This window comes from Balaenoptera ricei, chromosome 9 (assembly GCF_028023285.1).
Source record: "Balaenoptera ricei isolate mBalRic1 chromosome 9, mBalRic1.hap2, whole genome shotgun sequence".
Classification (NCBI taxonomy): Eukaryota; Metazoa; Chordata; class Mammalia; order Artiodactyla; family Balaenopteridae; genus Balaenoptera; species Balaenoptera ricei.
Genome location: NC_082647.1, coordinates 14645522 through 14656886, shown reverse-complemented (window position 1 = coordinate 14656886; position 11365 = coordinate 14645522). Strand labels below are relative to the sequence as shown.

The window sequence follows — 11365 nt, the reverse complement described above, 5'->3', positions numbered from 1 at the left end:
GTTCCTGGACACCAGACCCACATACGGTATTTACAAATTTGGTGTGAATCCCGCATCTGGTTCTACCCAGAGCTGAAGAGTGGATCGATTACAGAGACCAGAGTTGTCATATTTATCAGTGCAGTAAAAAATAGCATTTTGAAAAAAATATATACCTTTAGTATTGCCTTTCTAGAATTAACTATAAGCAAGAAAAAAAATTATTTTTTTTTCAAAGAAAAGAACACTTTTTTTTTCTTCACTCTTATAAGAGTTTGTTGTAGCAGCACTACTAAAGCTAATTGGTACACTGGAAAGGAACAGAAAATGAACTCTACTATGAATCAAGAAACTCCCCTAAGATTTTCTCTAAAAGTCAAACTAATTCTGTCCCTGCTGTTTGGATCCAATTCAGGACTCTCTCTACACACAGACCTTCTGCTGAGTTCCATGCATGGGGCAGGGGTGGCGTGGGGCGATGTTCCTTCGAGACCTTTCTTCGCTCACACACCCAGAAGACAGCCGAGGCTGGTGTCTGCGAGCTCGGTTCTGGAGCTGGGCAGGCCCAGGTTCAAGGCTAGGCTCCCCTACTAGCTGCGTGATCCTAGGCTGGTTACCAGCTCACCAAGCCAGCTACCTCATCTGTAAAGGGACTAGTACTGCCGATTTCATAGGGTCGTTATGAAGACGGAAGGAAATGGGATAAACATGAGCGACTGTCAGAACAGTGTTTGGCACACAATCAATGGGAACATCATTAGATGGTTCATCAGAAACACGAGGCCACTTACTGATGCTAATTTAAGAAGTGAAACAAATTCATATTTTAGTAAAGTTCTGATTAACAGAAAATTTCACTAGAAACTTGGGGATTTGGGGCCACCATGGTATTTTCTTTAACACATGCTGCTTTCTTAGAGGGTCAGCTGTCTCATCAACTCCTTCCTCTGTAAATGGGGGAGGGGGTGTCGTAGATGGCATGGATCTGAGGGCGCCACGAGCTCACACAGGGCTTGGCATGAGCCTGGCGCACTGAAAGCATTCAGCAAATGGTGGCTCTTATTCAGTGGATGGATGTGACAAGTTTTACCAAGAAGAGACAGTCAACGTAGCATTCTAATGCAAGGGCCTGTGATTAGGGGCTCTCGAAGGCTTGCAGGAGTCAAGCTGGGGCATCAGGAAGCTCCCTGCTGGTAGCGGTACCCTGAGCAAGCGTGCCCCACAGGAGGGTCGCTTCTCTGTAAATTCTCACTGGGTCTCAAGGGAAGAACTGGCTTGGAGCTGGCTCTCCTGGGCTTCTGGAAGCTGCAGGAAGGATGTGAGCAGCCTTTCCTAGGTTGGGTCGCTCTAGTGAGCAAGGGCGCCGAAAGCCTTCAAAAGGTTTCTACTGCGTTTAAATGTCATTTCACTGTCTCCACTTCTCCACTGAGTCCAGTCTGTGGAGATCAGAAGTGAGAGTCCTAAGGCAGCAAAGCAGAAAAGTACTGACACCCCGAGTCCGGCCCCAGCATGCACCTGACCCCGATGCGGCCGCACCTCCTGGCAGAAGGTCTGCTCTGGCCGATACCCGAGGTAACGTGAGGTTAGTTAAGCCCACAGATCCGTGCGGTGCCTCCAGGTTCCCAACAGCAGCAGCATTTAGGGTTACGAACCTCCACTCCTCTTACAAGATGAGCACAGTTTTAAAATAAATGCAAAAAAAAAAAAAAAAAAAAATCCAAGTCAGGATAGAGAGGAAAGAGAAAGACAAATGGGATCGCATCTCTGACAAAGTCATTATTGCCGGGAGAGGAAGGAGAGGAACGCCACTCTGTCCATATCTGGGGTGTCTTTGAGAAGGGTTCTTTGGCTAAAGAAAGGAAGACTTTCACTTTCCTTTCCAATTTGGTTAGGACAGCTCGGGCCTGCTCAACTCTGAGGCTTCCCCATCTGAAATCCGCAAGACACACCAGAAGGAAAAGACAGAGAAGAAAAGGGAGGGAAGCATGCACGGCCCTGGCGCTGGCATATTTCTTGGCAGAATTGCTTGGGCTGGCGTTGAGCGGCACCCGGCAAGACCTGCGACCTGCGGAAGGAGCCCCCGCCTCTCTGCTGCGCCCTCCCTGCTGTTTGGGGGCACCTTGCTTTCCTCTCCTCTCTTTTTACTGTCCCAGCAGCTACTGAACAGGCCAGCGAGAGCCCCACATCCTACCCCGCCCCCAGCGCCAGAGAACCCGGGATGAAAGCTGGGGCGAGCCCATCAACGCACCGCGTTTCATCAACCACAGCCCATCAGCAATAGTTCCTTAAGCCTCCTCATCTCCTTCCTCGTTTCCAAGAAAGTCTGCTCCACTCACTCACACGCACTCACACAACCCAAATCCTCCACCGCAAGCTTGTTCAAAAATGAGTGTTTGCAACTCCAAAGATCTGGTCAAGGGAAATCCGCCTGTTAGCAGCTGGGCTGATCTCACCTTCCCTTCCTTCCATCCCACAATCTGGTGTTTGGGCGGGTTGAGTCTTCCAGGGTGAAGAGGACAAGGCCAGCTGGCTCCCACAGCCCGCCAGCCACTCACCGCCAGTAAGGCCAGAATGCAAATACAGTCCAGGAGACAACCGCTGGTTTACCCCAACCCTTCTCTTCCCTCTGAACTCGATCAACCACATGTTCCACTTCACAGTATTAACTGGCACCAAGCCTCAGACTCTCCCACCCATCGGCCTGCTCACCCCTTTCCTTGGAAACAGCCAAAACATCATGAAAGAGGCACTAAGCACAGAGATACGGGTGCAAATACCCAGCGGGGTCTGCAAGACCCCACCGAGCAGAAGCAAATTGACCTGCGGTTCCTAAGGCTCCAGTTATGAGGCTCTCCTTGATGGTCCTTTTCAACCTTCCCTTTTAGCCTTTACCACGTTTCCTCAGTAAAGAGGGATGGAGCCAATTCCAGAGCAGATGATATTCTAAGTTATTTGTGATCTAAATAAGGACTAGGTCGGCATCCCTCTACTTGAGAGCTGGGTCTTAGGGACGGGCAGCCTTTTATTCATCCTATTTGCTGGGGCGGCTCGGAGTTGGAGGGCAGGATGGGAGTTGGGGCAGATGCCCCTGCGTGGGCAGGGGCTGGCCTCTCCCACTGGGGTCTTCTCCTGGGGCTTCGGAACCACAGCTGTGCTTGGCTGGAAGAGGAAGGCAGATAGCGACTCGGGGAGGGCGCTAATGTTTGCTGAGTGGCTCTGGGCTGGGCATGGCCTGGTGTCTCCCTTCATTAGCTTCAGTGAAGCCCGCCATTCCAGACCTTCCTTTACCCGCCTGGGGCCCGGTAGTTTCTGGGTTTGGTGGGCAGCGTGTGGGCACCTCAAGCTGATTAAAAAAACCCATGGCACACAGCACCGTGCCCTAAGGGGCACAGTCGGAGCCCCGTGGACCTGGCTGCGAGGCCCCACTGTGCCCCTCTGTCGGCCAACAATTTCAGCGGGGCCGCAGCCTGCAATGTCCAAGGAGCTGCTGGACTTTTGTCAGTGTTCCTCTGGCCTCCTATTAACCCTCCACCTTTTTTTTTTTTTTTTTTTGGCTCCATAGTTTGTCCCTACAATTGTGTGCTGAGAACATGTACCGGGGTTTGGGGGGCACTGAAGAAGTGGGCAGTGTGGTTAGTGAGAGGAAGGGAGGCTGACATTTCCCAGGGGAAGGTATCACCTGCCTAGCACCTTCCATCAGTGTGTTACCTCCAGTGGCTTCTAGGAGGGGACAGTTATCTCTGCACTGAAGGATGTAAGCCACACTCCTGGTGTGCTGATGGGAAAAGGGGGGACATTTGGGAAAGGGGCTGAGTCAGCTCTGGGCAGAGGGGATTTTTTTTTTTTTTTTTTTTTGCTTGACAGGTCCGTATCAGATGCGAGGCATGCCCAGGATCTATTTAGCAGGTTTCAGAAGCGCAGGGAACGTGGGAGAGGACCACGGCTAAGGGTTCAGCCCAGGAGATGCCTCCTCAGATCTCCTCTCAGGCCACTGAGAATCTAGAAAAATACAGTATTGATGGTGACCATGGACCATGTTGTCCAGAGCCCAATTTGACCTGTATAGAGATAAAGGCTTTGATTCTTCAAACTTTTGTTCTGTGGTGGATCTTTCTTGACAGCTTTTTTCCCAATTCCTCGATCTTTCCTTTCCTTTTTTTTGTTTTTTGGTCTGACAAAACTAGACATCTGCATGTCCCTCCTGTTTACTCAGATACTCACAGATATAATAAAATAAATTTAAATATTAAAGAGAAAACACAAAGATACTTGGAATAAATGTGCATTTTAAAACCCCAACTAAAATATCAAAATGATGATTATGATAATAATTACAATGGTAATAACCAAAATAATTAGTACAATAATATTATCTTTATGAGCAGCATGAAACTTTCATTCCTGATCTGGAAGAAAAGGAAAGAAAATGTCAGGTGAAAGAGCAACTTCCAACTTAAGTAGACAAAATAATTTTCTTTAAAATGGAAGGCTATGTTGTCTTTTCCTGTAAAAGATCAGATCTAGAAAGGGCTGGAAGTGAACTGTACAAGGGGGTCCAGGATGCTACCCAATAAGGCAAAAATGCTGGCTCGTTTGCAGCCAAGACTTCTGTAACTGGGTGCAGGAAGATCGGACGGGGCACTGCCGCCCTCCGGATGCCAAGAGTCCAGAACAGAGATGGTTCCCCAGGTTGGCGCGGCTCTGGGAGCACTCTGGCTCACATGTCCTCCAAAGCCTTTCCTCCCCTCACTCTCTCTGGACGGGCCATGTTTCTGTTGTCTCAGAACGACGGCACATCCCCATGTTCGGATAAAGACGTATTGATCGTGGCACCACGAGGACAGAATCTTGTCCTGCTGCAAACGGCTCCGCGGCAGGCCCGCTGGGTACCTGGGGCTCTGCCCGAGCCTGCCCTGCCTCGAGTGGGACATGGTGTCCTTCCTTCCTTCCGGCCTAAGGCCGGGACTAGGCTGGTTCCAACCTGGGGACCGGTTTCTTTGTAGGATAAGTAGAATTTATGCTTGGAGAGGGGAAATTTCCAGAGTTATTTCACATTTCACAGCTAAGAGCTAAGGTAAGGGCTTGGCTTCGTTACTGAATTAGGTCGGATATCACGATAAAAACACCTTTCACAGTAGATCGATCGTTAAGAAAGACCATAGAACGAGGACAGAAAGTGAGGGAGGATGAGGACGGACTGCTGTCCGAAACTGGGAGCCATCTCTTCGCACCTTGGAAACTTGGCTTTGGGGTCAGTTAAGGACTCGGCATCAAGAATCAAACAATTAGGACCACCCTTTGAAGTCCCACTGATGACCAGATAGCGTTCCCCAACATTCACGTATTTTAAGAATAATTTGCTATGGATAGAGTGACCCCTCTGCCCTCACCCCCACCAGTGTTCAAAGCCTGAGAAAATTTCCAGAATGTATCAAAGGTGCAAAGAGGGCAAAGGGCAAATTTCCTTGGAAACTGAACTGCCCATGGGAGTGTTTTCCAAAGTGCAGTACAGGACCACATGGTTACCCTCATAAATGTCCCTCCAGCCTCTGCCCACCAGACTCCTCAAAAACCAAAAACGAAGGCGTGCCTTGGGTAGGCCTGGGTAACTCGAGGAACGATTCAGCAGCAAACGACGGCTGATGGTTGTCTACAGAGGGGAGGACCCGGCAAAACGGTGAGAGCAAAACACAGCTGGAGAACCAGAGGAGAGGGGGCAGGGCTGCGAGAGTGAAGCGCGCGGCGAGTCTGAGAACACGGGGCTGGGCCGGGTACCAGGCCTCCTCTCCATCCCGCAGACAGAGACAGGAAGGCTGTGCCAGGGCTGGAGGCTGAAGGCGGCTACTCTCCTTTGATGCTTCTACATCGGGAAGGAGGCAGCTGCCCGGCAAGGCCAACATTCCTAAAACAGAGATGGGACCTCCGGTCCCAACGAATGGCAGAGCCACGCCCCCCCCCCCAACCCTGGGGGCAGAACTGGGTGAGGGTACAGGGCGGGGAGTCTCTCGTGCTCTTTCTCCAAAGTAAAAGTCATCCAAAGCCATCACCATCGTCAGATTCACCCACCACCATCCATCTCGCACATCTCTTTCCAGATCCATGGGCTCTCCTAGCCCCTGCCAGCTGCCTGACACCCCTCTGCTAGCAAACAGTCCAGGAAAGACAATAGGTATTAAAATAAAATGGAAATTAAACAAAGAAAAAAAAAAAAAAAAAAAGAGGAAAGACCAGAGTAAAATGTTGCAACAGCACAGAAGAAGGGCTGAGATGATGTGACTCGCCTCAGCCGGCTTCTTGGAGTACCGTGGAAGTAAACCCTCATCCGCGTCCCCGGTCGCTAAGGCACTAGGAGGGAAGGATGTAAAACCAAGTCTGTGAGAGCCGGCGGCGGTGCCGGGGACAGGAGCGTGGCACCGCGGACACCCGCGCGTGCACCTGGACCACGGCGCGGGTCACGTGCCTAGGTGAGATCGCTCTTCTTGTGCAATTACACTGAGGAATAGTCTCTTGGTATCGTTGGGGGTGAACACAAAGTAGCACAGACAGGTGCAGACTGCGACATCTACCAGGGTGTCGGTGACGCCGCGGGCCCTACGCTACGTGACGAGGGATGGACTCAAAGAGAAAAGAAATCTTCAGGAAAGAAAAAAAATCATTAATGACATTTGAGGAATATCATTGCTTAGGGATTTACCCAGAGTGCTCAGAAAGAGAAAACGCGCCCTCCTCTCCCAGGGGCCCTCCTTCGGCCTGGCTGTCCCCATCGCTCCCGGCAAGTGGGCCAGATCGGGGCTTCCCCAACCCCGGACCCGCCCCCAGATACCAGCCTCCTCCGGCCACGGCCTGACCTTTCTAGACGGTAGCCGACCCTTTAGAGTTCTGGAAAAATCCCTAATTCTTACGTTCAATCATTAAAAATCTATTGGATTTTTAATCCAATAGATTAAAAATCATATCAGGTGTCCCTGACAGCAAATTCTTAAACGCCACTTGCTGCCATATGAAAATAATCTTTGAAAAATTCATAAAGTTCTTCAAACACTGAGCGCCCCCCCCCCCCCCCCAATTTCTGGAATCTTCCGTGGCTCTCTTCTTCTTCTCCTTTCCAGTCTGGTGCAGAATGGGTTCGTGAGCTGTGGTTTTTTGTTACTGACGTTTTCTTTTTTTTTCTTTTTCTTTTTTAAAATAAAAAGCATAGATTTCCCCCCCCTCCTTAAATCCCTTCCTTTTTAAAATGTTCTCTTCTCCGCTCTCAGTCCTCCTACTTCCTAGTTCAAGTTTCATTTGTGTCCCGTCCCTGCCCCCTGCCCCCCTCCCCTGCCCCATTTGCATTGTTTCTGTGCGGCACCTTCAGTATAAAAAGCCCAGCTCCCCCCTCGTCCCTCCTCCTCTCCCTCCTCCCCTCTCGCCATCCTCCCTCCCTTCCCCTCCCCTTCCAGTGTTTATATGTAAGGGTACTGGTTGACCTTGGCGGGGCTCAGTGGGTATCCAGTGTAGACGGTGGAGGCTGGAGAGGCGCTGATGTAGGTCTGGTGGGCGAACTGGGCTGGATACTGACTCGGGTGGATGGTGGGCGAGGGCAGGACCCGGGGGCCCATGCTCACGGGGACCTGGTGGACGATGCTGGCTGGGTAGGCAGTGTGCTGCACGGTGTGACGCGCCGAGCCTTGGGAGGCCACCAGGTGGGCCACGGTGCCAGTGGAGCCCAGGGCGGCGGGCGCCGTGTAGGTGTAGAGGTGGGGCTGGGCGGGGAGGTGAGCGGCGGCGGCCAGGTGCGGGTGCACGGTGCCGTGGCTGGGGCTGTTGTGTGGGAAGGAGTATGGCGCCTGGGCCATCGTGGGGGTGATGTAGGCCTGCTGCCGTCGGTGGCTCCCGGTGCGATCTGCGGCCATGTGCTGCTGAGCCTGGAGGGGGAGAAGCACCAGGAGAGGGCTGCGTCGTCAGGGCTGGACACGCGCACGCATGGGAGAGGCTGCGGGGGGGGGGGGGCGGGGGAGAGGAGGGAGAAGCGGGGAGTGGGGAGGAGAGCAAAGAGGGGAGGAGGGGTCGGGGGGAAGGCGGAGGGAAAGGAGCGGCAGGCGTAACAGAAGACGCCTCCCTCGCGTGCCCGCAAAGTATCAATTAGCCTGGGCTGAGAAGGAAGGCCGTGCCCAGCCATGCTCCGGCCTGGGTGACACTCAGAGCCGGCTGCAAAGGGAACGGGAGCCACTAGGTCCCCAAGGGCATCCTGCAGCTGTGGAGTGTCAAAAGGACCCCCTCTCTGAGTGCAGACTGCTTTCTCTCTCACCGTCCTGCTCCCTGAACTGCAGGCTCTCAGAAACTTCGCTGTCTGAAGTCACAGGTACACATGAAGCAGCCCTCTCTCACCTGGAGAACCTAAGTCATGACACAGACGCGGCCTCGGTTTACAGCCCAGGGGCACCACTTCCGATGAAGGGCTTCTCAACACAAACTCCCCCTTATCTTACCTCTGAGCTTCTAAGGAAACAGGGCCCGGAGTCCACTTTGCAACTCAGACCCGAGTGACCCTCTACACACAGGCTGAGCACTGCCCGTGGAGACTCTGTCTTGTTTACATTCCCCCTGAATGTCACCCACCTTCTCCGAACCCTCCGGCTCTTTTCCTGGGTTTGAGGTCCCTGTGGGAGGCCTCCTTCACTGTAATGACTCACTAGGCCCAGCATGGTTGGACTATGGGGCCCAGGTGCAGTGTTTTACCCTTTGCTGGGCTGAAAGAGCAAGACGTGGGTCAGCCTATTTTTAAGCTCTGGCACCACATCACTAAGTGCTTCGGAACATCAGACGAGTCATTTTGCTTTGGGCCGGCTCTCTGTGAATCAGGGATCCGCCTTCCCCAAGGTGACCCACAGCAGAACGAGAACACCAGAGGGCACTCGGGGCGCCTCCTGCCGCCACGGGAGGGGCTGAGGCTCCGGGAGGTGGGCAAGGGTCCACCCTGGCGCCCCTGGCGAGCGGCCGTCGGGCGGGCTTACCTGGCTGAGATTGAGAGGCCGCTGCTGCCGGTAGGCAGTGGCTCCAGATGAGCTCCCTGAAGAGTGACCGCTGGTGGAGGTCACGTTGCTGGAGGACTTGGACTTGTAGGAGGACGAGTGGTGACTGGTGGTGACTGTGTTGGGAGGAGGAAAAGGTCACAGGTCCGTCACGGGCCCTCAGCTGCCCGGAAGACCCTACTCCTTGGGGGACAACAGTGGTCTTCCAAGATCCCTTTCCCGAGACTGGGTGACCACCATTCAGCCGCATCGCCCCCAGACCCGGTGACGGACGCCGACTCTGGGCTGGCACCCGGGCTGCGGCTTGTTCCACTGGTTGGGAGCAAACCCTGCTGGACTTTAGAATTACTATCTGGTGACACCGAAAAGCATAAGGAGAGTCTAAGAGACAGAAGGAGAGCTCTCTGCAGCTCCTCGTGTCCCAGCCAGGGGTGCAGTGGGTGGCCATCTGCCGAGATGCAGAGACACGCTGACAGATGAAGCAGGGTACAGAAAACCGAGTCTCAAAAGAGGAACTACATGTCCCAGGGGGAAAAACCACCGGAATAAAATGAATAGGGCGAGGAGGTTTACATTAAAGAAACCATTCTAGTCAATTTCGGTGCTGAGTGGTCTGTGAACACCAGCTCCTGGCACAGTGGGACTCGTGTCTCCAGGGGGCAAAGTCAGAGGACTGTACGCCCGGGTACAGGATGTGCGAAATCAAGTGCGACTCTTCGTCTGCCTCTCAGTGTCTCTCTTGACATCAGACGTTTCTGTGCTGAAGCTCTGTCTAGATCAAGAGGAAGTGATCCACAGTGACTGCCGAGAAGCCTTTGGCACAGGGAATCCAGACATCCGCCAAAACCTGCGCTGTCCTCCGCAGACTCCCCGACTCTAAAACCATACACGTTTGAGGGAGCTGCCCAGAGTGGGGAGTTCAAGAGGAGACCCTGGTAGCTAAGGGAGAACCGGCAGGACGTACACAGGACCTCAGAGGCAGGTCTATTTCTTGTGCTGTTCAGCAGAGAATTCAGAAGATATACTGGGGCTGAGCATCGTTGGGAAACACAAAAGCCTAATATGGTATCAGTCAGGTACCCTGGGGTCGCGAGTGTAAAAATGGGCAAATCTGGCAGTTCTCGGGGGTGAAGGATGGTAAGAATGAATGATGCACACGTAATAAGGGTCAGGCCCTTGACGTAACTGGGTTGGATCGATTCTATTACGAATCCCAGGGTGATGAGGTCAAAGTCAAAGAGGAGATGCCTGAGGCTGGGGCCGGCAAGAGAGAATGCTGATAACTGTTGATGGAGAGAAAGCTGAAAAGTGAGGGCCAACCAGAAACCGGGGGACAGGAGACTGGGGAGCACAGTGAAGTCAAGGGGAGCCTTCTCCTCCCCGAGGCGACAGTCCCCCTCAAGTAAAGGGAGAGCTGCCTCACTGGGAAGGGGGCAGCGCGTCCTGAGATCCCAAATCCAACCGTGGGTTGGGGCCCAGCGGCCCTCCCATCCTACCCACTGAAGCGCACCCCTGTCGGGGGGTGGCCAGGAATTCGTATTCTTCACGAGCTTCCCAGGACAGCAGGAGCCAGCCAGGCCTTGGTGGACGCAGCTGACCTGCATTGTGGAATCGGGGTCTTGTGCTCAGGCCAAGCTTGGTTAGACCCTCAAAGGCCCTCCAAAGCCTGGGGGGTGGAGGGAGGGGCTCGGGGGACCCACTGTAGGGTGAAGGGTGCGAAGCTGCACGTGCTGGCTATCAGGACGACTCTGCCTCCGTCGATCAGCCATGGTGCCACTGTGCAGGCATCCAACTCTTTCCTGCCCTGCAGCAGATCACCAGCTGTGTCTGCTGCCTGGGCCCAGCTGTGGATGGCACCTCTCTGCTCCTACGTCAACTCTCTGGGCATTTTGTGGTAATTATATTTGAGGGAGAAACTCTGAGTGCAAGGGGTCCATAGCGTGAGGCTGCAAGTGAAGAGATCAGAGGGCTTCAGATGAAATGGGTGTGGCAGAGCCAGGCTACCGTCATCGCGGGGACAGGAAATGGGGTCAGAGCTTGTCAAGTTGCCAGAGCAGGGGACCCCAGAATCAGGGAGGGGGTCCTGAAAGGGACCAAGAGAGTAAAATAGTGATTTCCTCCTGCAGAGAGGAATGAAGTGACCATGGAGTGGAGAAGGCAAGTGCTGAAGGTCAAGTTCCGGAGGTGTATTTCGGTGCTGGGAGGACAGTACAGAGCTCTCTGCTCGAGCCTTGTCTAGCTGCTCTCATAGATCTGCTGCCCGGGAACAGCCCTGGGTTCATGGATGGCCCCTGGTGGCCCTGTCTGTACAAGGCGGGTGGGAGAGTGCTTCAATCCTGGGTGAGCCCTGGAGGGCCAGCCGCATGGCCGTGGTG

General features: G+C 53.5%; 1 protein-coding gene across 7 annotated transcripts in view; it reads right to left on the bottom strand.

Annotated features, from left to right (window-relative positions):
- Positions 1-7404: 7404 nt before the first annotated feature.
- HIPK2 (homeodomain interacting protein kinase 2) overlaps positions 7405-11365 on the bottom strand; it is a 186923-nt gene continuing 182962 nt past the window's right edge. For all 7 annotated transcript variants that reach the window (XM_059933235.1, XM_059933234.1, XM_059933236.1 and 4 more), the window contains 2 exons: positions 8973-9106; positions 7405-7883 (listed from right to left, as the gene is read on the bottom strand). In XM_059933235.1, coding sequence (XP_059789218.1) covers positions 7422-7883; positions 8973-9106 — 596 coding nt within the window. In that variant the 3' untranslated portion in view covers positions 7405-7421. The remainder of the gene's footprint in view (positions 7884-8972; positions 9107-11365) is intronic.